This window comes from Tenrec ecaudatus, chromosome 1 (genome assembly GCF_050624435.1).
Source record: "Tenrec ecaudatus isolate mTenEca1 chromosome 1, mTenEca1.hap1, whole genome shotgun sequence".
Classification (NCBI taxonomy): Eukaryota; Metazoa; Chordata; class Mammalia; order Afrosoricida; family Tenrecidae; genus Tenrec; species Tenrec ecaudatus.
Genome location: NC_134530.1, coordinates 42,662,577 through 42,690,254, shown reverse-complemented (window position 1 = coordinate 42,690,254; position 27,678 = coordinate 42,662,577). Strand labels below are relative to the sequence as shown.

Below are 27,678 nucleotides of genomic sequence, written 5' to 3'. Positions count from 1 at the left end.
CCCGTGGGGTTCATAGGATGCCCCTTCTTGAGCACTTGCCCATTGTCACCTAATGTACATTGACACCAGGTCCTCAAAGCCCTGCTGCCCACCTGTGGCAGGCTGTCCTGATGGCACCCACGAGCGAGGACAGTGAGATCGTGCCTGACAAGCCTCAGCTCACAGCATGTGCTCAATAAGCCTCAGCTGTCCATCAGGTAGCCTCCAGAGGACAGGGCCCTGCTCTCACCACCCACCAGCCTAATTCTCAGACGGCCCCTCCCTGTGCTTCCCAGCCCCAAATCCCCCCAGCCCAGGAGCCCCTGCTGGCCCTGCCACTTGTCCCTGGGCATCAGCTGACTGTGGCCTGGCTCCACACCCACCCCTCCCCTGGCTCTGAACGGCCTTCCTCTCCAACTGCAGATGGGGGCAGGGAAGGGGTGTTCAGTCCTGCAGCACTCTGCCCCTTCTGCTTACAACTCTAAGCACCAGGGTCCCCGAGACACCCCGAGGGCAGCGACCAGATCTAGGCCACCCAGCACAAGAGTAAAGGATGGCAGGTTAGGCTGAGTCGCCCCCTTGCGGTGAAGGCGGCAGCCCTCTGCCTTTCATTGGGGCGGGGATTGTGAAATTCTAGCCCACTGGGCTGGAGGGGCTGCTTCTCTGGTAGCCACGTCCACCCAGAGGTCCGCCTCTCTGGACTCCTGCTTACTCACAGGACCCCTCCTTTGGGCAGGTATAAGGGCAACCAAACAGGTGAGGTGTGGAAGGAATGCTAGGGTCTGAGCAGGCCTATCCGGCTCTTCCTCCAGCCCACTGCACCCCCCCTTTCCTTATCTTCTACTCACCCTCCAACTGGTCAGTCACATCTAGGGCTTCCTAACCTCCAGCTCTTCCTGGGATTTGATCTCATCCTTGGACATCTGATGACCCCTCTCTGACTAACTGAACTAACCCAAATCCCAACTCTGCCATCAAGTGGGCTTTGACTCATGCAACCCCGTAGGACAGGGTAGAACTGCCCCTGTGATTTCTGAGACTGTGACTTCTTTATGGGAGTAGAAAGCCTCATCTTTCTCCCTTGGAGGGGCTGGTGGCTTTGAACTGCTGATCTTGTAGATCACAGCCAGACACCACCACCAAGGGCTCCTTTATTGGAAGCAGTCAAGAAATCAAACCACCTATTACATTGGGCAGATCTGAAAAAGGCCTCTTTTAAAGTGTGAAAAAGCAAAGATGTCACCCGACCCAAGCCAAGCTAGCTTCCGTCACCTCAAATCTGTGACAGTGAGCGCTGAATCAGGTGCCACCGCAGGCGAAGAGCCGATGGACGGACGTGCAGTATGGTTTTGGTGAAGAATATCGAATACACCATAGACTTTCCAAACAAACCCATCCATCTTGAAAGTACTACTGGAATGTTCCTGAGAATCAGGATGGCAAGACTTTGTCCCATTCGCTTGGGACATGTTGTCGGGAGGGATCGGTCCCTGCAGGATATCCTGCTTGGTAGGAAGTCTGTGAAAGAGACATGGGTTGACCTGGTGGCTGTAACCATGGATGCAAACAGGGCCACAACTGTGTGGATGGCGCAGGCGGGCAGTGTCCTGTCTTGCTGGGAGTGGGGCCAGCGGGGTGGCTGCTAGCAGCACCCATCCTGATTGAGCTCTCGTTCTGTAAGAACACTATCTTAGTTAATCCTTATGGGCATGGATGGCACAGTGGTAGAATCCTTGCCTCCCAGGTAGGAGACCTGGGTTCGAGGCCCAGCCTGTGCACCTCGTGCACAGCTATGGACCGTCTGTCAGTGGAGCTTCCAGATGAAGATGGACGAAGAAGAAAGGCCTGGCGACCACCTTCTGGATCACAGTGGGGTCCTGGATCACAGTGGGGCCCTGCACTGGAACAGGCCTGGGCAGCATCTCTGCCCACTGAATGGGGCTGGCGGGGTGGCAGCCACCATCACTCAACTCTTAGGACTTGGGAGGTGGTAATGCCACCCCCATTTCACCGATGGGGTAACTCATGCCCGGCAGCAGAGCCCCGATCTGCAAGTCTGCTGCTTCCTTGGTGCTGAGGAGCCAGGACCCTGATGGCGGCTCACTCTCATGACTAGGTCCTCACCACAGCTGCCCAGAGGAGCAGCTGAAGAGAAGAGAGGCCCCGAAGGCTGGGGGAGGGCTGGGCTTGCCCACATCCTGACCTGTTAGGTCTCCTCCTGGGACTTGGGATGTGGGGCCAGACCCCGGTCTAGGACTGTTCCCCCAGCAGCCCCCCCCCCGAGAGAAGGAGCCATAGAGCCAACCTCATGGGGGGAGGGGGTCCGTTTACTAGGCTGTGTGGAGGCAGCAGGGCAGGGCTGGGTCCTCCAGGTCACAGCTGGACTGGGGTGGGGAGCGGTGGGGGGTGCAGGTCAAATGAGGTAGGTGAGCCCAAGGGGCCCCCTTGATGCTTTCTGACGTTCCCGTCTGGACTGAAGCCCTCCCTCCTGGCTGGCTGGGCATCTTCTTCCCGAGAAGAGGCAGTCCGTTGCCCTCAAAGCTTGCGCAGTGGAGGGGAGGCGGCCGGGTTAGAGGGGCCAGAGGTTTCCCACCAGCCTCCTCCGAGGCCCATTCCGGAGTCCGCAGCACCATCTGGGGCTAGCACACTCCTTCCTGGATGTGGCACCTGGCGGTCCCTGTGGTCCAGGACCCTGTCAGCTGGGGAGGAGAGGCTCTGTCTCTGCGGAGACGGGCGAGGCATTCCTGTAGACCAGGAACTGTACAGAGATCTGGGAGAGGGGGAGGGGCGTCAAGGCAAACAGACAGAGTCCCTTCTGCCCTGCTGTGCCCTCCACTCACAATGGCATCCCACAGCTGCGCCCCCAGCCACTCCATGTATCCCAGCCTCTGAGCGGTGCCCACTGAGGAGCATGGGGCTCAGCAGCTTGGCTGCCAGCTGACAGGTTGTAGGTTCCCCCTCCCCCCCCCCCACCGCTCGCTGTCGTGAAGAACTCCAAACCTGCTGCGGGGATTCCGTCCCAGCGCAGTGACCCTGCAGGACAAAACTGACCTGCCCCCAGGTTTCCAAGGCAAAAGGCTACATCTTGCTCCCGCAAGCCCGGGGGGTGGCGGGGGGCGGGGGGAGATTTAAACTGCCACACGCTCAGCGAGCAACGATGTGCTTAATGTCTGTGCCACGGGTGCCCGTTCCATACAGACGGCAACCTTCGAAACCCTTGGTCCTTACAGGTTTGCTAGGAGTGGGAATTGCCCAGAAGCTTCTGGTAGGGTGGAGACCGTTCTAGAATGCCAGGCTGCAGATGGCAGGCACTCAACTCAGCCAACGGTGCAACAAGGACCAGGCTCACTGTCTCCCAAAGTGGGCACGATCCTGTCCTTGTTCAGTCCCTTAGGAGGACTGAGCACGTGCTGTGTATGGGGCGAGGGGGCTGCTGGTGGAGTCCCAGCGTGACACGGGGAGGGTAGAGAGTGGTGGCACCGGGGCTGGAGCTCTAAGCCCGGCTCCAGTGGCCTGGGGACCCACTTCTCTGCATGCCTCGGGGCCTGTGCACAGGGCCTGCCGGCCACCTCCCACACCTGGCCTTCCTCTGGGCCATGAGGTCTTAGCTGACTGGCTGCACCGCACAGCCTCCTGGATCTGTGCCCTCGCTGAGTTCCCCACAGCATTTGGGGCCACTCCAGCATACCTCTCTGATGGCATGCACCAGTCTGCCTAGCTTCTCGGGGCCTGGGCCGATCTGGGCCGGCTCACTACGAGGCTCTGGCTACAGGTGGGGGTGCCCCCATTCCCCACCCCAGCCGTTGGAAGGATACAATACTGTCAAGCAGCAGCACGCCCAGGCTGCCCACGAGCCAGGGCAGGTGGTGCAGCAGGTAGCTGCCCTCGCTCTGGCCCACCTCGGGGTTCTTCAGCAGCACGCTCAGCCCGTACAGCAAGTTTCCCAGCATCACCAGCGCAAACAGCGAGTAGGAGATGCCCTGGGTGGACTTCCGCAGGAACTGGAGGGGGTGGGGAGGTTAGCATAGACCTCAGCCAGGGCTCTTGCCACTCTGTCCCCCACCACTCGGAACATGCTCTGGGCTGACTTACCACGGTGTGTCCAGGCTCCCACAGGTCTGGCACACAAACCAGCCCTTTCCAGGTTTTGGTCCTTGTCCCCACCACAACCACCTCTCCCGCTGCCCCGGCTGTCCAGCCCAACACTCTGACTGTCCAGCTCCTCACCCCGCTCCCTGCTGTCCTAGGCACACTGGTCGCACTGTCCCCTAGCGGACAGGCAGGAATGGAAGCTGGCAGAAGTGGCTGAACTGGCCCAAGCCAAGGGGGCTCTGGGCTGAGACCTGGTCAGTCTACCCCAGGCCACACCCTTAACCTGGGGGACCTGAGCAGCCAGGACAGCCCTCTCCACCTCTGCAGCCCCGGCTCACGTTGGTGCGGATCTGAGGCAGCCGGGAGAGCAGGTACAGCACACTGGAGACGGAGCCGATGGCGAAGCCAATGATTTCTGTCCGGGTGAAGGGCTGAGAGGGTGGAAGTGCTGGCTGAGGTGCAGGGAAAGACCCTCACCCCCCACCGCTATCTTCTACAGAGCCATCCCTGCCCCCCACCCTGCAGGGGGTCCCTGGGGAGAGCCTTCCCAGTCCCAACTCTACCCTCATGTCCCCGATTCTCACCTTACTTCCGGGCTCCATGGACAGGAGTTTCCGTCCCTGGAAGGCCTCCCCTGGGGCAGCCACAGGCTTAGGCTTGCTCAGGAGTGGGGCAGAAAACGCTGTCGTCCCCAGGATGAGCAAAAGTGCCGCATTGATGGGGGCAGACACTACACAGGGGGGGAAGGGGAGACACTGCGGTCAGCCATCTGAGGGGCGGCAGACACCTGGGTCCTGTGACCTGGCCTGGGACCGCAGCTGCTGTGTGACCTTCAGCAAGTGGCCTAACCTCTCTGAGCACCAAGAGCTCATGTGTCATATGGAGACAGTGACAGTGCCCAAAGAGGACACAGCCAGGGAAGTGGGGTCAGGCGGGAGGTATGCCAAGCAGAAATGCCAGTGACATCCAGCGCCCCTGGAGTGCCTCCACACATCCAACCTTGCCCCTCTCCCTTCTGACCCTGCAGGGGTGGCCACTGGAGGCTGTGAGTGAGCGTCTGGGTGGTGAGCTGCCCAAGGGGTGCTCACAGCCTCCAAGGCCTCTTGTTGTGGACGACAGGCCTGGGCTTTCAGAAAGGCTGAAGAACGTCTGCTCCGTCACCTGGAACAGGAGCCCTGCTTCCTCCCGAGCCCCCAGCCTGGCCCCAGGGGTTCCCAAACTCACACAGGGAGGTGCGGTTCTTGTATTTGTAGTGAAAGTAGAGCGTCATCATCAGCAGGTCCGCCAGGACGTAATACACCGCGGTGTAGGTCTGCAGAGAAGCCCAGGCCCAAGGGTTAGCGGCAGCCCGGGCCCGGGGGCCCATGACCATGCTGGGCCACTCCTCAGCTTTGACAGGCACAGGCCAGCAGAGGCCAGCACTGATGGTGTGAGGTCGATTATTACTAGTGGGGCCCAGGTGATCTGTGGCCCCGGATGCTCATTCCTGGGCTGCCATCGGAAGCACATTCCCTCCGCCAGGGCCCCAAGTCTTGTCCTGAGAGGGGTCCGGATCACAGTTTACTGTGGGGGAGGACCCAGGCGGAGCGGATGTGCTGTTTGCAGATGACCATTGTGAAGGACAGTGACCTGTCCCACTGTCACAAAGCATGACAGGCAGGGCAGAAGATGATGAGTCAGTCCCACCTTTCCTCTTCCCAGCCTCCCCCGCCCCGGCCCGCCACCTCTCCCACCCCACCCTCTGCCCTGGTGGCCCTGGCAGGCCCACCTGCAGGGGCAGCTGGTCAGCAAGGAAGGAGCCGATGAGGTTGCAGGAGTCGCCGCCCAGCCAGCCCAGCAGGAACCACAGGGACAGGGCCTGGTCCATGTTGCCGGCCTTGCAGGCCTTGATGTACTGGCTGTGGAAGAGGAGGGGATGGAGTGAGGGGAGCCGGCGGGGGACAGGATGTTTGCAGAACAGGGAACGGTGGGTGGACGGTGGCTGGGTGCCAGTCCTTCCTTTGCCTTTTGGAGGGTTTTCCCCTGGGGAGTCCCTTAAACCTGGGTGCTCTGTGGACCCGCACCCTCCCAGGGAGGTCCACACATTCCTCTCACATTCCCTACGCAGTGCCCTGGGGCCTCCCAGTGGGGTTCTGGAGTTTCTTCTGTGTCAGGGTCTTCGTAGAGGAGAGAAGGGTGGGTCTGGTGTGGACCCAAGGCCTGGGTTGCCCGACCTCCATGAGCATGGGCTGGGAAGATGGGCCAAGCCACGGCCTGATCCGCGTCAGGGGCACAGGAGAAGTGGGCCGTGGCCTTGTCACTCACCACACAAGTTGGGGACTTCTCTATGCAAAGGTGTTCGTCTTTGGGCCTTGGGTAAGGAGTCCTGTGCTGAGCCTGGAGTGTCATCTTTCTAAGCCCAAGTCTATTATTATGCTCACCGGCCCCCCGACCCCCACCCCCCAGGCTAGAAAGCCAAGCGCTCAGGCTCCAGCCTCGCCTTTCCTCGCTGCCCATCATGCACGTGGCCCTTAACGCTTTACATGCTGCTTCACCCTCCACGAGTGGTTGACTCTGTTCCTAGAACAGGAACTAAAGCTTCATCGGCCCCATCAGCTCAGACAGCACCACCACCAGTCCTGCTCCATCCATCTTCAGTTCCTGTTTGGCCCTGGCAGCTGGCTTCTGGCCCACCCACCTCTGTCTCCTAGCCGCAGTCCCCTCAAATCTGCCCAGGGGTCTTTCTAAACCTACTCCCCTCACCCCTACTTTCAGAGCCCATCGGTTTCCTCAGTAAGGGCTCACCCCCTCCTCACAAAGGCCCTCAGCCCAGCCCCCAAGTACCTGCCACCTGGCAGCCCACTTTCCCTTCCTCCTCTGAGCCTTCCTCTGAGGCCCTGCCCTACCTCGCCCTTCTCCACAGACACCTCCACAAGCACCACCTCCTCCTGCGACCAGCCGGCCTCTGCCAGCAGCTCATTCCCCCTTTGTAACCTCAGCACCCTCGTCCCTCCTGGACTGGGGCTCCCTGAGGGCAGGGGCAGGGTCACTGAGCGCTGAGCAGGCAGGTGGGGGCCAGGCCCAGGCATCCCTTTAGGAGTCCCGTGGCCCTTCGTCCCATACTTGCCTCCATCCGTGGTGGGACAGTGGCTGTGTCATCCTCGGGAAGGACTGAGCCCTGGGGAGGCGGAACAAGGTGGCCCCCCTTCCTGCAGTCGCTGGGGCTCTCTCCCAGACCTCAGACCGCCCTCCAGGGCTAATGGGCCAGGTAGAGGCAGGAAGGGAGAGGGTGGCAGTTCCTTGTAGCTGTCAGGAAGTTCTTAGTCCAAGAAGGGGAGTCTCCTTGCCCCCAACAGTCACCCTCCCTAAGCACCTCTCCAGCCCCTTCCCCAGCACTGCACACTTGGTGACCGTCATAGCTCTTTTCGGCCTTTTTCCTGCCAAGGTCAGGATGGGGCCTGTTTCGCTAACGTGTGCCACACTGAATAGCGCATCTAAAACAAGCTAGTCGGTAAAAACGTCCCATGCCCAACAAGAGCGCCAAGACAATTCCATCTGAGCTGACAACCAAAAGAATGAAGTGTGCCCCTCCCTCGCTCCACACACACAACTTATAATGTAAGAGCTAAAACGCTTAAGAAAACACAGTCAGGATTCCTGGTAGCATGGTGTTTGCTCGCTGGGCTGAGATCCATATGGTCACTGGTTCAAAACCACCAGAAGTTCCTCAGAATAAAGAATGGGCTTTAAAAAAAAAAAAAGAAAGAAAACACAGTCATAAATCCTTGTGACTTGGATTAGACAGTAGTCCTTCCGAAACCAAAAGCAGAACGCAAAGGAAAAAAGGGAAATTACTTACCAAATTCACAGCTCCAAAGGACACCATGGAGAAAGCGAAAAGGCAGTCCCAGCATGGGCGGGCACACTGCAATTAGTTTAGACCAGACGGTGCATCTAGAATCGTGTCTAAAGACCTCTGATAAGCCGATAAAAGGGACAACCCAAGTGAAAGCGAGCGAGCGTTTTCCCAAAGAAGGTAAGCACACGGATGAGAAGCCGGGACAGCGGCTCAGCGGACCCATCGTGACGCGTCCGGGAAAAGAAAAACAAGCGGCGCTGGTCCCACACCCAGTGGGCTGGTTAGTCCTGAAAAGAGAGGCGGTCTTGGCGAGGCTGAAGAAACCAGACCCCGCATGCTCCTCGGGTGAGAGGGTAAATCGGCGGTTTCTCAAAAGGTTAAACACCGAGCTACCATAGGAGACAGCAATTCCCATCCACGGTCTGTATCCAATAGAAGGGAAAACACAAAGCACGTGCACGCACAACTCTGGACAGGAACACAAAGAGAAGGCACATGGCCTCCAGGGACAGCGGCCTCCTCTGCCATGAGACGGGGGAGTAGGGGGGGAGCACTACCACGGAACGAGACAAATGCTGATCCAAAGGGAGGCAATGAGGAACTGGGACTAGGTGAGCCCCTGAGGCCAGGACTACCCCGAGAGCCCTTCTCAGGCTCAAATCTTTAAAATTTCAATTAAAAATCCCCCCTGGAATCTTCTTAAGCCCAAACAATAATTTAGCCAATTAGAAAAAGTCTCCTTCAGCAATATGCTCTCTGAAGAATTATCTCATTGGGATCAGAGGGGCGTCGCAAAGGGAAAGCCAAGGGGCAGGAGCGTCAGGGTCAGTGAGTTTATGGTAGTTACTGGGGAGGAACAACTCCGACAAAGTGGGGATAGAATGCACAGTTCCATAAACTGAAGCCCATGTCACGGAATGGTACCTGGAGAATCCGTTGGGCGGGATGTTTTGCTGTGTGTAATCTCAAGCACAGTCCCAGGAAATAGAAAAAGCATTGGCTGTGTGTCATTTCAACAACAACACTAAATTAAAAAGGCACCGGGACACGAATGACTAAGAAGCAAAGGTGGAAACCGCACACGTGTATGGATCCCTGCCCCGATCCGCAGACTGCGACTGGGCCGTGGAAAAGGACTGGCGAGCTGAGGCGACATGCTCACACTGGAGGTGGGGTGGCGTGCGGGAAGGCCGCCTCTCAAGGGTACCCACGGTGGGTTTGTAAGAAGGGACCCGAACAGAGGCAGGCGGTGGCTGAGGGGAGGGAAGGGGCTTGGTGAGATGAGACGTGGGACTGGCAGGTAACGGGGGTCGAGCTTCTTTCTGAAATGCAGTGTGGGGAGGGTCACACAGCTGTGAATCCACTAGAAACACAGAACGGTGCATTTCAGTGGTGGGATTATATGGCCTAGGAGCGAGAGCCCTCAGTGAGATGAAAGAAACAAACCGAGGCAAGCCCATGCTCAACAGGGCCATGGGTCCCCCCGCCCCCCGGGAGAAAGCATGCCTTCTCACCAGAAGCAACAAGCTCCAGTCATCAGGCCCTTAGGAGCTCCCATGAGAGCATCCTCGGGCGGCCCCATGCACCGCCCTGCCCCCAACACACATACACACATGCACACATGCACGCACCCGCCCGTCCCCTCTCTCCTGCACCTGCAGGCCTGTGCAGCGGCTCTTCCTTCTGCCTGGGATGTTCCCCGGCCCCTGACCCCTGCCCCCACCTCCCTAGCTCTGACCTGTCCTACAGGTCGCAGCTTAGAGAGGGAGCCCTCCAGGGTCTGTCTCTGGCAGAAGGAAGTCCCTGCCACCCCACCCCACCCCCCAGGCTGAGCTGGTGCTGCCCCTCAGGCTCCTCATGGCGGCTCCTGAAGTGCCATCCGGACAAAGGCCCTAAGTGGAGAGCTGTCATGTGCCAGTCTCACGGCGATGAGCTAGAGAACAGCGAGGCACGGACACCAGGTGATGTGCCCGGGTCACGGCTGGTGGATGGCGGTGCTGTCTGTCTAACCATGCATGACGTGCGCCAGCTCCTTCCACCCACCCCTTACGAGCAGGGCCACCTGGAGCAAGTGACTTAGCTTCTCTGCGTTTCTGTTCCCTCTTTTGTGCATGGGCGTGACAACCTTGTAGACCTCTTAGGGCTGTAAAGAGGATTTAAATTTAAAGTCAAGACAGGTCAAGAACGAAACACTGAGCGCTGTCTAATATAACTCAAGGTCATTGAGTCTATTCCAATTCAGAGCAACCCTAGATAAGGTTTCCAAGACGGAATCACACCTTCAAGGGGCGGGGGGGCTGGGGAATGGGAAGTGAGGCTAGACAGCATTGAGAGAAGTCTGAGGCAAATCAAAGGGCCCCTCAGGAAGGAAAATCTTGCCGGAAGATCAAGCCAAGACCAGGGGAGGGACCGTTTACATTGTGGAGGAGACAGTGATGGTTCTGTTGGTGAGGATGGTGGGTGATGGGGTGAACTAACCTCACAGCAGGAAGGGAAGCTCAACAATGAGGGTAGGGACCCGAGGGGGACAGTGGGCCAGATTTCAGGTTCCTGGGTAGACGCTATGAATAGTTTCGACCCAACCTACGGCGAACCACGCTGTGGACTAAGCCCCATGATGATCATGGACACTGACCTTGCAGGCAGCACGGCATAATGCAGGGGCTACCCCAGAAGGACTTAGCAGAGCCCCCACTGAATAAACTGAGCCTTGCCTCGAAGTTGTCTGCACCCTTGGACTGAGGCCTGGGGTATTTGGATGGGAAAAGGAGCTGAGAGTGGCCGACCCAGGACTGTGGAAGTGGCAGTCCTTGGACCTTGGGGGGGAGCCCCCAGCTTGGGGGTGTCCAATGGAAAGGGACCCAGAATCGCCATATATTTAGCGCCTCAATGCCCATCCGCCTCACAGTGACATGACAGGTCTCGATCTGATGGGCAGGGACCTGCACTTGGAAGACTTGATCCAGGAAGTCCCCCGGCACAGTGGAAATGAAGGAGGAACTGTGTGCGTGCAGACTCCTGGGTCCCAGCTCAAAGTGTTGATGTACTCGCTGGACTCCTCACCCTGGCAGTGCCCAGAGGCTGTGCCCTTGGGACACTGGCGATGATGTTATCAGTGCAATTGCCTTCCGCCTCAGAGGGATGATGGACAATGCCGTACTTTTTTCTTTCTATGGGATTTTGTTTTCCTGTCTTTAGCTTGTTGGTTTTTTTTTTTGTTGTTGTTGTTATTTTTTTCCCATTTGTTTGCTTGCTGCTTGGTCTGTTGCTGTTACTGGTGTAGTTGGTCTTGTGGGTTTTGATTTTATCATATTGCAGTCACCAGAGTAAACCTGAGTCGTGCATAACCCATGGACATGCAGAAGGATTCTGGGCTTCTACTCAACTCTAGCCCCAACCCAAGAAAAGCTGAGTTCTGATAACATGGCCTTGCTCAATACTTATCTTCATGAGGTGATCACTGAAGACAAGGGTGCTACAGTAAAGTGTGGTGAAGAAAGCAGATGGTGCCCGGCTATTCATTGGAATAGTGTCTAGGGTCTTAACAGCTTGTATTCAAACAAGTGGACATCTTAGCATGGAGTCAAAAAGTCCACCTGTGAGGTTTATTGAGCCAACCTGGCTGATAAAACACATATGGGGTTGATTGAAGGGCGGAGGGAGAAATGGCTCAGTGAGCCTCCCCTTTCTACTTCTTGGGTCTCTTGCTTTCTGATGGTCACTCCAGGGTGCAGCTGCCTTAGCAAGTTCCCAGATTCAGCTGGCAAGGCTCACTTCCTGCAAGACATCCCTGAGGAGAAGCCACATGAATCTACCCTGATGCAGCCCTGGGTGCTGGAGCAGCCGTGTGGAGACCCCTGCTAGAGCTGAGATGCTTACACATTCACTGACTCGGCTTTCCTCCTGCAGTCAGCATCATTGCATGTGTTTTGTGAGATGGAGGAGGACTTTGTGGACTGGTGCTGGACATGTGGGTTAAAGGGCTAATGTTGGACTTGAGGGCTTGGGCAGCACTGGGCTGGGATGTTTTCTTGATGTGCACTTAACCTTTATATAAAACTCTCTCTTATCCATGAGTTTCTGTGGATTTGTTTCTCTAAAGTACCCAGACTAACACAACATGGAAGAAGCACACCAGCTTCTGTGACCCAAGGACAACAATAACAAAATTCAAATATGATGAAGGGAAAAGTAGCAGATCTAAAATGAACACCCAGCTGGTAGAAGGATGACATGGAAGCCCAAATCTATCTTCAGAATAACTAGTTAGATTACTAAGCCACTGGCAGACCCCCACAAGCCACGAGCAAGGGTCTCAAACAGCCTTACTTTTAGATAGGGAACATTATGACCTTGATTATGCTGGATTGAACTTGATACTTGGTTAGCTGACCTCCCTATTGATCCAAGCCGAACGTGTTGTAGGTGAAAGTATCTCTTGCGTGTTCCATGACAAAAACCTCTCCCTTGGCTTTTAAAATTTTGAGAATGGTCTTTTCTTTCTTACTCATTATTTGTATTTTTATCTTTGTCTTTTATTATTTTAGCCTACCCCTTCATTTTATTTTGTTTTTATTGCTTATTGGGTTTCCCAGTTTGTGAAGCACAGGAGTGGATGCAAAGAGATAATAGCTGACGCAAAGGTCTACAGGGATGTAGGGGTGAGGGGTGGGAGATGGGGAGGGTGAGGGGATTTCAGGGCTGAACAATGAAGGCAGGAGTGGGGAGGAAGCACTAGAACTGACTGAGATTACACAACTCATTATAAAAGCGAGGTAACCATGGGGGTTGGGAAAGGAGTTCTAAAATTGATTGTGGTAATGATTGTAATTCTATATATAATTGAATGATTGAACTATTGAATTATATTATATGTGGATTATGTGCCAACAAAAATGTTAAAAAAAAAAAAAAACCAGAACAGGGGCATGCATGGCAGGGGAGGTTGCGGGGAAATTAATAACAATGAGTAAAGATTGAAGAAAAGTTTCGGGGATAAAAGGGACTTGATGTCAAGAAGTTCAGCAAGGGGCGAATTCTGTTTCAAGGCAGCGCTGAAGCTCCAGAGAAGGCACAATGAGCAAAGCTCATCCGCCCGAGTTGAAAAAATGTACGGACAAGAAGTTATCATTGAAATTAAATGGTGGGCCATCTAGCTCAGAAGCAGCAAAGCCTACATGGAAGAAACACACCAGCCTGTGTGACCAGGAGCTGTTGAAGGGATCAGGTATCAAGCATCAAGGAACAAAAAAATCATATCATTGTAAATGAGGGTGAGTGCAGAGTGGAGACTCAAAGCCCATTGGTAGTCAACCGGACACCCCCTTACTGAAGGGTTGTGGGGAGGAGATGAACCAGTCAGGGTACAGGGTAGAAACGATGAAACATATAACTTTCCTCTAATTCTTAAATACTTCCTCCCCCCCACTATCATGATCCCAATTCTACCTTACAAATCTGGCTAGACCAGAGGATGTACATAGGCACAGATAGCAACTGGAAACACAGGGAATCCAGGACAGATGACTCCTCCAGGACCAGTGGTAAGAGTGGCGATGACTGGAGGGTGGAGGGAATGTGGGGTAGAAAGGGGGAACTGATTACAAGAATCTACATATAGCCTCCTCCCTGGGGGAGGGACAGCAGAGAAGAGGGCGGGGAGAGACGTCAGACAGTGTAACATATGACAAAATAATAATAATTTATGAATGATAAAGGGTTCATGAGGTAGGGTGGAGTGGGGAGGGAGGGGGAAATTAGCAGCAGATATTAGGGGCTCAAGTAGATGGCAAATATTTTGAGAATGATGATGGCAACAAATGTACATATGTGCTTGACACAATGGATGTATATATGAATTGTGATAAGAATTTTACGAGCCCCCAACAAAATGACTTAAAAAAAATTAAATGGTGGCAGGCATGTCCAAGGGATACGATCCCTTTACGAATCTTGTGATAGATGAACGTGTGGAGATGGCAACTAGTGGACAACAGAACAATACAGGAATGGTGGTGCTAAGCGGCGACAGTATCAGCATGTTAGAAACCTTGGAGCCAGTATAACAGGTACGTTCAACGCTACATCAGTTGTTTCTACGCACCCCGCTTTCCAAAGGACCTGTTTTACTGCAGTGTAAAAATGTGGCTCTGTACATTTTTCATGTTCAATTTTTTTGTTAAATAAACTTTTATAATAGTAAAAAAAAGAAGTTCAGGAAGAAAAAGGTTGTTTTTAAACTAATTGTGGTAGCAATTGTACAATACTGCTTTATGGGATTGAACTATGGGATGATATCTGTAGTGAACTCCCAATAAAATGGTTTTGAAAAACAGAATATTTTTACAGAATATAACTTAAATACTATATTGTCTCCTTGATCCCCTGAAATTTCAATGCTAAAATAATGTAATCCTTTCCAATTTCATTCCAGCCTGGTACAGAAAATTAATTAAAAATAGAAACAACTTTAAAAGATTCTCCCAACAAATCAAGGACGAATGTCACTGCCCCCCTGTTTATAAGCATTGTTTTCTATCCTTGCAATTGACTACGCAATTCAAAAACTTCTTAATACTCGTTTCATGGACTACTCGGACTGGAAATTTCGAACAGAATTTGAACAAATGCGAGAAAAAATAAAGAAGTTCTTTACAACAGTTAATACTTTGGCAGGAGCCTTGGTGCGACTTCTAAATAATAGCTGAAATCTTCAAATAATTCTGAAATGGACTCGACGAAGACCGACCAGCGAAGAAGCTGCTGCCAGCCTACTAACTAACATCTTTCCCGGAGATGGGAAAGTGTAAGCTGAGGAAGGGCAGCAGGTGGGTTAGCACGCCAACCTTCACCGGGCAGAGCCACCAGGGCCCCCAGGAGCTGATGCCGACTCAGTGACCCTGAAAGGCAGGGCAGAACTGGCCCTGTGGGTCTCCAGACTGTAACTCTACTGGAATAGACAGCCCCACCTTTCTCCAGAGGAGCCACTGGCGGATTTGAACTACAGACCTTGCAGTTAGAAGCCCAATGCATAACCAAGCAAAGGGTCGTGCTACGTGCTATTGTCGCTGTAGCCACAGGGCCCAGCACCAGGTGTGGCTTCTGGTGCTGCTCATGGAGGAGGTTCCTGCATGGGCCAGAGGTGCCCCAGAAAGGCCCCGTGACCTTGAGGGGCAACCCAGGGTCAACCAGGAAGCCCTTCTCTGTGCAGTACCTGGAGTACCCACCCCACCCGGTCTGGCCCCCCTGGTGCTACTCACGGGAAGGTGGATCCAGCAAAGCAGAGAATGGAGACCAAGCCCAGGCCCACACTGGCCTCATCCCAGCTGTCCTGGGCACATTCACCGAACACATCCCAGATCCACAGGCGGGAGCCATTGGGGCAGTCGGAGAAGTTGCCGGAGCCCAGTTTCTTCCAGGTCATGGCGGTGGAGGGCACTGGGGGAGGAAGAGAGGAGGGCTTCAACCTTGGAAGTCTGTTTATGGTCCCGCAGCGGAAGCTCCCCGAGCCTTGTCTCCCTGCACTGAACCGGAGGGGGCTATAGACGGCCCTCCCCAGGAAGAGATCAGACAAGCACGCCCACCAGCCACACAAGCTGGAGCGGGAAGATTGCGGCTCTGCGGCCGTGCATTCCAGCTCAAGGCAGTCCCGTGCTCCCGGGGCAGCGGAGCGAACGCTTGAACTCCAGGGCAGAGAGAGGAAGAGACAGTAGCAGAGGGGACAGCGGCAGGGAGATGGCAGCAAGGCCCATGGCGCCCTGCTTGTGCTCAGAAGCCAGAGGGCTTAGCTACTGTGACACCTGAATGGACCTCTTGGGGAGTCAGGTGCTTTTCCAGGTATGGCCATCACTCAAGTCACAAGAAAATCACACCGTGTAAGTGGCCACTGTAACAATCAGATAGAACAATGAGTCACATTTAAGATGCACAAGCCATTTCCTTCGGTATCTTAATGGCCCTTCAGGCAGTTGTCCACATGGCCCCCCTGGCCAAATCACCACGAAGATGGCCTAGCCCCATTGGTCTTTGGCAGCACGGACAGATAAAACCCCCGCAGAGGCGGGGGTGAGGGGCAAGGTGAAATGCCGTGAGTTCAGCTAACTATACACACAGAGGAAGTCTAGGGTACAGTAAGACTTTCAAGGTGTCACCTTGGGGGAGCAGATCGACAGGCCTTTCTTCCTCGGCTCTGCAGAGTGGACTTGAACCACCAACTTTTAGGCTAGTAGCTGAGATCAACCACGTGGCCCACCCAGAGATGGGGGCTGGGGACAAGAGTGCTCAAATCCCAGTGTCAACATGTGCTAAGGCTGCCACTCTGAGCAGGTGACCCAACCTTTCTGTGCCTCAGTCCCTTCACCTCTACAAGGAGAGTGACGACACTGCCAAGGCTGTGAGGACTGGGTGAGGAGACCAGTAGAGGACACAGAACTGAGCCCTCAACCCACCTGGTATTCGAACCCTTAAACATTACGGCCGTTTCTCTGAGTGGGTCTGCGGAGGGCAGGCCCATTGGGTCTGTTTACTACCCTCTCAAAGTAGCGCCAGCCCCACTGGACCAGGTAAGTCCCCAGGCTTGCACGGGCGGCTGGATGCCAGCTTGGGGGAGCTGATGCTCAAGCTCCTGCTTTCCGCCTGAGCAAGACCCGTGCTGTGTGCAGAGCAGCCACGTGCTAGAGTGCGGAACCACCAACGAGCCGGAATATGGCTGACGGCAGGCACAGCTAGGGAAGTGCCCTCCTGTGCCTGGGACCTTGGAAGGGGACTGCCCATGGGAAGACCCTAGAGAAGAGGGGCAAACCAGGGCCAAGCTGGAGCCTTCACTGGCTGATGATAAAAAACCACTGCGCCCCCTCTGGGCTAAGTCCATTGCAGGGATTCAGGCATGGTGTCTGCCCATCAGTGCTAAGAAGTACAGCTACCCAAGACAATCTCCTCGCGTGGGCCGCCCAGCCAGGAAGCAGGGAAGGCAGGAGTCAAACCCAGGACCCCATCTCCAGCTCCTGCTCCGAGCCTTCCCCACTAGGCGTGTGAGTGGGCACAGGGGAAACCTCCCAGGGTCGGCCCACCTGGCCCAGCTGCTCTCAAAAGCGGAGTTTCTCCTGGGCTCAGGGTGTCCTCGCTGGGCCGGGCCTCTCCCTGCCCTCTGCAGTTCTTTCAGCGGCAGCCAGCCTGGGCTGCCCGCGGGACCTGCGGAACCGCTGAGACTGCGCAAAGTGGAGCCAGAGGAAGAGAGTCGGCTGCTACCCGGGAGCTCGGGACTAGCACCCTGGGCACAGAGGCCCTAGAGCAGGGGTCACAGGCACCCAGGCCTGATCACTGTCTGCCTGATTCCATGAAGTACCTCCAGGCCCAGTCCAGGAGGGCTGAAAGGCACCCACAAGGACCATACAGCTGCTGTGGGGACAGCTCACCTGGGCCCTGGCCCCAGTGCCTTGCGGCAATTCCCGTGAGAACAGCACTTACACAGAGAGGCGGCCACTTCAAAACAAGTCACTCCAGCAGACAGCAGATTCCCTGGCAGGCGAGCACCCTCCCCTTTGCCCTGCAAGCTGGGCGATCGTGTCTTCACTGTGCAGACTAGGAACTGAGGCTCGGAGACAGTAAGTGACTAGGAAGGGACTGAGGGCCTAACTGTGTGACACCCAGTCTAAGGTCTGCGCTCCAGAACTTTCTCCTCACCTTGGCCTATGTGGCTGAGCATGGCCGTGATCTCTAGATCCGATGTTCACTGCGGAGCCCTGTTGAGTAAGTGTTGGACTGCTAACCACTAGGTCAGGGGTTCAAATCCAGCAGCTGCTCCTCAGGAGAACGAAGAGCCTATCTGCTCCCACAAAGCTTTCTAAAGCCACTGTCACCGAGTCCATGCGGGCTCACAGGGACGTCTTGTGGTTCCGAGACTGTAACTGTTTATGGGAATAGAAAGCCCAGTCTTTGTCTCTCAGAGCTGCCCATGGTTTTGAACTGCCAACCAGGCAGATCACAGCCCTATGAATAACCACTAAACCACCAGGACTCCTCCCCCATAAAGCTTCACAGCCTTGGAAACTGGTTCATGGCAGTGGTTTTCTGGGTTGGAGCATCCACATCAGTCTGGAGGAAGAATGTCAGGCGTGTGTGTGGACCAGGTTGCCTGCGGCCAGGGTCCAAGACTGAGTGCCTTTAGGTCAGAAAGCTCACCCGTCGGGGAGCCCATACCACGGGGATGACACTAACTCCTGGGAGCTGCTGAGTGGCTGAAAGACACACACAGCTCTGAACCCGGAGCTGACACAGACATGGAAGTGACTGCTTTCAGGGTGCCGGTCCAGTCTCTCAACCACCCACCCAAGGCCTGCCTTGCCCCTTTCTTTGTGCCTGGGAAACCCACAGAGGCAGTGCAGTGGACACATGCCCAGTTTGAGGGGTTTGGGTCTTGAGAAATGTTCCTTGGCTTACACGTCTAGGATTGTGAGTGGGAGACCCTTGACTCTGGAAAGAACTCTTGAGCCAAGTGTGAGCCTGAATGAAGGGGACTTCCTCTAAGGCAATGGTTCTCAACCTTACTAATGATGCAAGCAAGCAGTTCCTCAAGTTATGGTGACCCCCCAATCATAAAATCATTTTCATTGCTACGTCATCACTGTCATTTTGCTACTGTGATGAATCGGGCAACCTTGTGAAAGGGTCGTGACCCACAGGTTGAGAACCGCTGCTCTAAGCGCTGTTAAGCTCAGGGGTTCTCCCCTGGAGAGGCTGGCTCAGGTCTAGCTGCTGGGAATGGCCCAGCCTCCTCGCCAGACAGCAGTGAGTGGCCGCATGGCTAGGGCTGCAGCAAAGCTTGATTTCATCCTTGGGGTCAAAAGGGCCACCTTAGTGAAAGCAAACCGACAAAGAAAGACACGACATTTACTGCCATGGAGTCAGTTAGGACTCATATGACCCTATAGAGCAGAGCAGGACTGCCCCTGTGGATTTCCAAGGCTGTAACTCTTTAGAGGAGTAGGAAGCCTCATCTCCCTCCTACTGAGTGAGCAGTTTTGAACCACAGACCCTGCGGTTAGCAGCCAACACCTGACCCACTATGCCATCACTGCTTTCCTCATCATGTGGAGGGAGGGTGTGTGAAGATCCAGGCTCCTCACCTCAGAGCTCGGACTCAGGAGCCGGAATGGAAGCTGCCCCATTAGTGGATTCTGATCCGGCCCATTCATGGGAGATGCTGGGTTTGAGGTGGCATCTCCCTCCTGCCAAACTCTCCTGGCCCTTGAAGATCCCCAGCTGACTCAGAGAAACAGCTACCCACTAAAGTCTTCTTTCTCAAGGTCTCTCTGTCCCTTCTTTATCTTCAGATCCTTCCAGAATTGCCTTCCTCATCTCGACTTCTGCCCTTTGTCCTGGGTCCTCAGCTAGGCATTCTCAGGCCTACAGAGACTTGCTTCTCCGCCACATCCAGTGTCCTGAAGGGCCCGATAACAGCACACTTTGAAGAAGCCTTGTAAGGGCTGGTGGGACAAGACCTGCCACCTCTGCCCACCCCCACCCCGCCTTCATCCACACACGTCAGGAAAGCTTATCAGTCTCAGCAACCATGACTCGTCTCCCTTCACTCTGGCTGAAAATGTGTTCTTCTCAAGGCCTAAACAGACACTACCAGCATGAGGGGCTCTGGTGGCATAGAGGGTATCAAACTGGGCTGCTAGTCACAAAGTCAGCAGTTCAAAACCACCTGAGGGAGGCAGTTGAGGTTTTCTACTCCCATCAAGAATTACCCTCTCTGAAAGCAAATGTTTTGAGAATGGTGAGGGCAGCAAATGTACAAATGTGCTTGACACTATTGATGTGTGTATGGATTGTGAGAAGAGTTGTATGAGCCCCCAATAAAATGATTTTTTCAATTAATTAATTAATTGAAATAAGAAAGAATTACCCTCTCTAAAACTCAGAGGAGGTTCTACCTGCCTTATAGGGTCACTAAGAGTCAGAATCTACTTGATGGCAGTGGGCTTGGGGATTTCTGAAACATACCAGCTGCCCAGTTAAAAAAAAAAAGTATCGCAGAAAGCAAGAGAGAGAGAAGGGCTCCACTGGTCCAGGATCAAAGAGAAAGCACCCTGGGGCGCACCAGCCCAGTGGCTGCAATGCTCCTGGGCAAGTGAGTGACCTCCATGCTCTAATCTGGAAAACGGACACGGTACAGAGACAGTGCTCACCTGGGCTGATCCCCAGTCACATGAGGTCACCCTGGCCACGTGTGTAGAATGAGATCCAAAGTTGAGTGCATGCTCAGTAGTAACAGCCACCCAGGGTCCACAGCACACAGTCCAAAAACCCCTCCAAACTCACACCATTAAGTAGATACTCATGAATAGTGAACTCATGAGTACAAAGCGGAACTGCCCCTGTGGGTTTCTGCTAATTACAGGAGATGAAAGCAGTCGTCTGTGCAGCCTGGAGTTGCTGCTGGTTTCCAACTGAGAACCTTGTGGTTAGCAACCCAATACCTAACACACTGTGCAATCTGAAGGCACTCCTGTGGTATAGAAGGTGTGGGACGAACGAACCCTGCGGACAACCGCTTCTCCTACTTCCAAACCCGGATGGTCCCTAGACACATTGCGTTTGGAGACCTGCCCTAAATAACAGGGGGGTAGGAGGGGACAAGCGGGCCCTACTCCCTACAGACTAGTACCTGGAGGGGGAGGAGCATCCCTACACCAGGCCTCAAGAACAACTTCCTTCTATGACTCAGCCCCAAACGAGTCGCCTATTTGGCGATATTGGCCTATTTGGGATAATGATAGGGCAGTCGCTTGGGCCAGCGACTCAACCCCCGCAGGATCGCCCCGAAGAAAACAAAGCCTGCAAAAGGGAAGGGGCTCCACGGTTCCCACCAGGAAGGGGAAAGGGGGCCCAAGCCCCAGTCCCAGGCCAGGACTGTCGGAGGACGCGCTGGCTGCTGCAGGGGACGTCAGGGTCAGGAGCTCCGGAGGACCACCCCCCTCCGCCCCCGATCCCAGGGCTCGCTCCTGGATCTCGCGCCAGTAGAGTCCCAGAGCCCCGGGGGCTCTGGCGGGGAAAGCGCGATGTGGCAGGAAGGCCCCAGCAATGGTGACCCCATCCTTCAGGTTTGCCCCCAGCCCCCGGAGCAGCTCACCACGTCCAGATCGGCCGCCAGGACCCGGCTTCGGGGCTCAGTCTTCACTCCCCAGGTCAGCTGACCCCAGCTGTCGCCGCCGTCCCGCCCCAGGACCCGCCTCCCGCGGCCCCGCCTCTGAAGCCGCGCAATTGGCAGATGGTCCCTGGAGGCGTGGCGCGCGCGCAGATTGCGTGCGCGTGGAGGTGCGCCGCCGTCCCTGGCCCCGTTCCCTGGCCTCCGCCGGTCGCCCCGCCCCGGACGCTGGTGGGCGGGGCCCGGGGCGCCCCAGCGCGCAGGCGCCATCCTCATGCTGGGCGCTGTGTCTCGCGCTGTGGCTCGCGCGGCTGCCCGCTGCGCTCGTCGTTCGCAGCCGCTCGCCGTCCGTACTGTCGCCATGGCCCGGCCGCCGCCGCCGCGGGCCCCCGCGAGCCCTCTGGCCCGGCCGGCCACAGTGCTGGGCACCATGGAGATGGGGCGCCGCATGGACGCGCCCTCCAGCGCTGAGGCCGTGCGCGCCTTTCTGGAGCGCGGCCACACCGAGCTGGACACGGCCTTCATGTACAGCGACGGCCAGTCCGAGAGCATCCTGGGCGGCCTGGGGCTTCGGCTGGGCGGCGGTGACTGCAAAGGTAACGCCTGGAGCCCCATCTCGGGCCCTGACCTTCCTGCTGGCGCTGCCCCCGAGCGGCCGTGCACCCGCCCCACAATCAGGACGGACAGGGCGCCCTGCTCCCGGGGCGCGTCGGAACAACCCGCGCCCCTGCCTCCACAGGTCGGGTGCACAGTCCGCACCGAACAGCCGGACGATGCTGACCACCTTCCCTGCACTCCCTCCTAAGCCTTACCCCACCTGCTTCCCACCTGCTTGCATTTTTGGAGCCCCCTCTCGCCTCCAGCTGCCAGGTGCCCATAACTGACCCCCAGATGTTCCCATCTCCAATTGGCCCCTGAACTGCTTGCGCCCTCTGGGGACTGCAAGGACTATTCAAGTCTTTGCAGTGGCTGGGAGATCTACCCACTTCTTTTTCTCATCGCTGCCCTTCACCACCAGACTTTGCCCTGCTCAGCTGGCAGAACCTCTTAACCTCTTGTTCTCTTACGGGGCAGGGCGCAGGGTGGGGGAGGGGATTGTGAGCACATGACTGGCAGAAAGGCATTTCCATCCGTTGTGTGTTGGGCTCTAGGTGGGTACTGCAGGCACTTATCATGTCTGGCTGCTAACAGAAAAGTCCACTCAGCACCACCTCCGAAGAAAGCCCTGGCAGTCAGCTCCCACCAAGTCAGCTATGGAAATGGAAATCCCGGAGGAGCCCAGTTCTCCTCTGACAGTCTCCATGAGTTGGAGTCAATTTGATGGCAACTAGTCCTAGTAGTGGAGGATGTAACCTAACCCACCCCAGGAAGCTTGCAGCCAGGAGTGCGATTGAACCAAAGTTGAGGGGTCCTGAGGCTTTTGGATGTGCACCCCACCTTGTCAGCTGGGCGTCATTTTGGAGTTTATGCTTGGAGCCTGGGTATCCCAGGGGTCTGCCGCCTCTCTCCTTTGAGACACTGTGCATTCTCCACTGCCCATCCCATGCCGCGTGCCCTGTGGACCTCAAGCTCCATGTGGCAGGTCTGTCATGGTCAGTCAGCACCAAGAACTCGGCCTCTAGTGCCCAGCCGAGACATTCAGCTGGGTAGTGAATACTAGTGACCATGATTAAGGTGACCAGACATCCCACTTTTGGCGGGACAGTCCCAATTTTTAACAATTTTTCCCGCATCCCGCGGCGTTTTAAAAAACTCCCAACTTTTGGAAAGAATGCACGACAAGCTAGGGTATACGGTTTTCGGCTGACATGTGGCTGTTTTGCCAGGATATGAGTTTTACCAGTGGTGTCCAGCTTTACCAATGTTAAAATCTGGTCACCTTATCTGAGCTATTACACATAAGGCATTCCTGAATCCTCAGGACCGCCCTCTGGGAACAGGACCAGGATTCTTACACATGCACAGACTAGGGAATTGAGCTTCAGAGAACTTGGGTAATTTAACCAGAGTCACGCAGCTAGTAAGTGATGTTAATGAATCTCTTAACCATCATATTTTCTTCCAAGTGAAAATTGCCACCAAGGCCAACCCTTGGGATGGGAAGTCTTTGAAGCCCGACAGTGTCCGGTCCCAACTGGAGACTTCCCTGAAGCGGCTGCAGTGTGCCCGGGTGGACCTCTTCTACCTGCACGCGCCCGACCACAGCACCCCTGTGGAAGAGACTCTGCGCGCCTGCCACCAGCTGCACCAGGAGGTGAGGGCAGCCACTAAGCACCGGGAGGAGCTGGGCGCAGACCCAGCACCCAGGCCTGCCACCGGCCTGCCCCTTCCTGGCTTCCTGGTCTGTGACGGGGTGGCTGCTGACTGCACACGGCCTCTCCCTCGCAGGGCAAGTTCCTGGAGCTTGGCCTCTCCAATTACTCTGCCTGGGAGGTGGCCGAGATCTGCACCCTCTGCAAGAACCATGGCTGGATCCTGCCCACGGTGTACCAGGTGAGGCCGGGGCCAGGGGTCTGTCTCCAGGGCTTCCCACCCTGTTGTAGTTTGCAGAGGCCCGTGGGGCCCTCAGGATAAAGTCTGAGTTCCTCAGAGGCTGACAGCAACAAGCTCCGCCCCGCCTCCCTTCCCTGTCTCAGCACTCTCCTGGCCCCTTCCTTCCGGCCTCAGCCACTCTTCAGCCTGGAACAGTCTTCGGCCTCAAACACCACGTCTTCATTCATTCAGCAGGCATTTCTGCGCACCTACTGTGATCACAAACTTCACCCTTTCTGTTTTTTCAAAGTTGATTACATATGACGTCTCTTGGTGGCAAGACTGCGAGTTGCTGCTCACAGGTGTCTGGAACAAACCCAGGCCAGTTTTCTCCTCCTGAGCCAACACTCACTCCTCAACCCCTCCCAACACTAGGGATTTTTAACTTTTTGTTAAGATTTGTTTTTTCTGTATATGTGAAAATACACAAAGCAAACCAATGACGACCCAACAATTTCTTCCTGTACAATTCGGTGACCTTGATGACATCCTTCAGGTTGTACAACCCTATCACTGATCCCCATTTTAGAAATCATTGCTGCAATCCTGTGCAAATTCTCACTGGGCGTTGTCTATGGGTAAAGCTGGGGTTCTTCTGGATACTTCCATCTTCTCCAGCTGGCCCCTCTACCTGCAGGGCATGTACAACGCCACCACGCGCCAGGTGGAAACAGAACTCTTCCCTTGTCTCAGGCACTTTGGACTGAGGTTCTACGCCTACAACCCTTTGGCTGGTATGGAGGCTGTGGGTGGAGAAGACTCTCCTCCTGGGGGCGAGGGGTGGACATTGCTGACCCAGTGGGTGCCCAGCCCAGGGCCTGGGAAGCAGGGAGGGCTTTGACAGGATGTTGGACCATGGCCTCCATCCCTCCTGGTCCCTCCCTCTGCCCCAGCCCAGAGCTGCAGGGTCTGGCAGGGGACTGATTGCAGCCTTCCTGCAGGGGGCCTGCTGACTGGCAAGTACAAGTATGAGGACAAGGACGGAAGACAGCCTGTGGGCCGCTTCTTTGGGAATAGCTGGGCTGAGACCTACAGGAATCGGTGAGCTGGTGTATATCTGCATCAGGATGGGAGGGAGACCCTTTTTCTGAAAGGGAAGCACATTGGGCTATTTACTAGGGGGTCTAGGCTGACCACGCTTGATTCCTAAAGGAATTCCCAAGCCCCGTGGAGCTTATTCCCCTTTTGTGTGCCTTGGCATGGGAATGAGCATTCTCTAGACCTATGTCAAGTCTCCAGGTCTTGGATCTCAAAAGGAAAACCCCTGGCTTGAGCGTGGGCCTGGCCCTGTCACCTGTCTAGCTGCCCTTGCTTCTCTAGGTAAACTAGGGCAGGTGCTCTGAATTCTCAGGACCAGAGATGTCAGCAGCATCCCTGGGACAAGAGTCAGCATGCTAGGCATTCCTGATGCCCAGAAAGCAGGAACACCCCTGCCAGAGCAGCCACTGGCCCTTCCGGACTGCAGGGCTTAGGGTGGAGCTGTTCCTCTGCTTAGCTCTTGGGCTCTAGTCACTGTGGTGACCTCCTCCGCCCAGTACTGACCTCTCTCCCGCCCTCCCCACCTGCCCAGCTTCTGGAAGGAGCACCACTTCGAGGCCATTGCGCTGGTAGAGAAGGCTCTGCAGGCGGCTTACGGGCCCAGCACCCCAAGCATGACCTCGGCGGCCTTGCGGTGGATGTACCACCACTCCCAGCTCCAGGTAAGTCCGACATCCCTGGAAGCTTAGAGTCGGCCTTTTTAGGGAAACAGAAACACCCTTCCGTGAAGTTTGGTTTTTTTAATCATTTTATTAGGGGCTCATACAACTCTTTTCACAGTCCGTACATAGATCATTTGTGTTGTCCACCACATTCGTACATATGTTGCCATCATCATCCTCAAAACACCTGCTTTCTACTTGAGCCCTTGGTATCAGCTCCTCATTTTTCCCCTCCCTCCCCGCTCTTCTTCGTGAAGTTTTTGAACCGTTTTCTCTCTTGTGAAATTTCTCTCTTGGCAGTTCTCTTGGGCAGCTCTCCCACTGTCCTTGGGAGTTTTCTAAAGGCTTTACAAACTTGGGTTTCATTATGACTTAGGCCTTAGGAAATCTGATGCTCCCAGTTTTACCAATAAGGAAACGGGAGTCCTCACGGCTATTAAGGGGGTGGAAAATCAAACACCAGTTTGATTTCAAAACCCACTAGTCTCCCTCCTCTTTCAGTTGGAGTTGGGGTATCCCTCTCTCCTAGTGTCCCAGGTTTCCTCCAACTTCAGCCTGACACATGTGACGTCAAGTCTGGTGTCCAGTAGGAGCTCAGTCCGTGGGAGCTCAGTGCTTTCTCAGAAACTCACTGCCATCTAGTCCGTCCCAACTCCTAGCCCCCTCACAGGACAGCGTAGAACTGCCCCCCAGCGTCTCCGAGACTCTAGATCGTCACCAGAGCAGAGCGCCTCAGCTTTCACCCGTGGAACAGCTGGTGGCATCGAACTGTTGACCTTGAGGTTAGCAGCCCAACGTGTAACCCTCTACGCCACCCGGGCTCTCTAGCTGAGTGCTTTAGGCGACTTTGCATTCACATCACCACCTTGCAAAGTAGATTGAGTCCCAGAGAGGTTAAGCCACTGCCCAGTCTCCACAGCTGCTGAGGGGGAGAGCTGGGCCCTCTGCTCAGGTTTACGTGAGGATGAGGCAGTGTGACAGCGGGGAGAAGACTACAGGGCTTAGGATCCCATAATGACCACTGTCTGAGGCACCTTCACTTCCTTCTGGGGCGCTACAGGGCATAAGGGCACACCAGGGCCTGGCCCTGGCAGGGCGGGTTGGGGGTGGTGTGTGACCGAGGTTGCTGTGTAGCAGCAGCGTGCTGGAGCCCGGCTGTGTCCCTTGCAGGGTGCCCACGGGGATGCGGTCATCCTGGGCATGTCCAGCCTGGAGCAGCTGGAGCAGAACTTGGCGGCAACTGAGGAAGGAGCCCTGGAGCCTGCTGTCGTGGACGCCTTTGATCGAGCCTGGCACCTGGTTGCCCACGAATGTCCCAACTACTTCCGCTAGGTCCCAGCGTGGTTGGAGCTGCCAAGGGGATTCTCCTTGTCCTCTCCCTCCCTCTGGCTGGTCTTTGCCTTAAGCTGACTCAGCGTGACTTGAACCATGAGTTACTTTTCTAGACTCCTGCCTGGCCCTCGGTTGTCTTCACACTGTGTAAAGACCGAGGCGGAGCGCTGAGCTCCACTTGGGCTTTTCCGGTCTGAATAAAATAGTCCTTGGGCCTGGCAATAGCCCAGGCCTGGAGCGGACCCCAGGACCTCTTCTCCGTTGCTGCTTTAAACTCATTCCCCATCGAGCCTAGGAGCTTTCTGAGGGAGGGGCAGAACTAAGAGCTGGAGGGGGAGGGGGGTCTCTGGGCACACCGTCTGGCTGCTACACGGTTTACTCAGTTGTTTCTCTTGATGCCGGCCTGACCTTTCCGTGGTGGAGCCTGAGATCTCCTGAGTGCTTCCGCTCCTGAGTAAGATAGAAGAGGGCTGTGCACCCTGAGGAAGAATGTCCTCACAAATGTCCACGCCTAGAAATGGAACCGTTGTAGCAAAAATTAAAAGCATCGGCAAAGAGGAAAGTCAAATCTCCCAGGAGGTGGTGGGACATTTGAGCTCTTCCACCCCCTCTCAACAATCTCCGTGTTGTTGCTCGCCTGTGGCTGAAGCCTTTTGTCTGATTGACATTCATAAGCTTCTCAGACTTGGCTCTGAGCAGAAGAAAAATCTCAGGTCAGGTCCAGAGGTTCTCAACCTTCCTAATGCCGTGACCTTTAATAGAGTTCCTCCTGGTGACTCCCCCCAACCATAAAATTATTTTTAAAAATATTTTTGTTGCTACTTCATAACTGTAACGTTGCTACTGTTAAGAATCGGGTGACCCCTGTGAAAGGGTCATTTGACCCCTAAGGGGGTTGAGACCCACTAGTTGAGAACCGTTGCTTTCAGTCAGTCCTGGCCTGAACAGAGTGGGGCAAATAGCAGCCAGACCTGGGAGGGGTCTTCTGTCTCAGAGTGATCAAAGGGACTGGGGCAGGATATCCTCATCTCTGGTGGAGAGGCTCATGGTTCTGA

At 55.3% G+C, this 27,678-nt stretch overlaps 2 protein-coding genes and 1 pseudogene across 2 annotated transcripts; 2 read left to right on the top strand and 1 right to left on the bottom strand.

The window, feature by feature from the left end:
- Window positions 1–362: 362 nt before the first annotated feature.
- On the bottom strand, window positions 363–21,150 carry SLC66A1 (solute carrier family 66 member 1). Its single transcript, XM_075551423.1, has 8 exons — window positions 21,045–21,150; window positions 15,169–15,346; window positions 5,840–5,969; window positions 5,296–5,383; window positions 4,656–4,801; window positions 4,410–4,502; window positions 3,795–3,980; window positions 363–2,749 (listed from the first exon to the last, which is right to left on the bottom strand). Exons 2-8 carry the CDS (start codon window positions 15,330–15,332, stop codon window positions 2,675–2,677), a joined length of 882 nt encoding a protein of 293 aa, XP_075407538.1. The 5' UTR covers window positions 15,333–15,346; window positions 21,045–21,150; the 3' UTR covers window positions 363–2,674.
- On the top strand, window positions 13,815–13,974 carry LOC142428801 (small nuclear ribonucleoprotein G pseudogene; annotated as a pseudogene).
- Window positions 21,151–21,318: 168 nt separating the features above from the next.
- On the top strand, window positions 21,319–26,879 carry AKR7A2 (aldo-keto reductase family 7 member A2). Its single transcript, XM_075551409.1, has 7 exons — window positions 21,319–21,655; window positions 23,126–23,313; window positions 23,448–23,552; window positions 24,229–24,325; window positions 24,533–24,632; window positions 25,162–25,291; window positions 26,462–26,879. Exons 1-7 carry the CDS (start codon window positions 21,334–21,336, stop codon window positions 26,621–26,623), a joined length of 1,104 nt encoding a protein of 367 aa, XP_075407524.1. The 5' UTR covers window positions 21,319–21,333; the 3' UTR covers window positions 26,624–26,879.
- The last annotated feature ends 799 nt before the right edge of the window (window positions 26,880–27,678 follow it).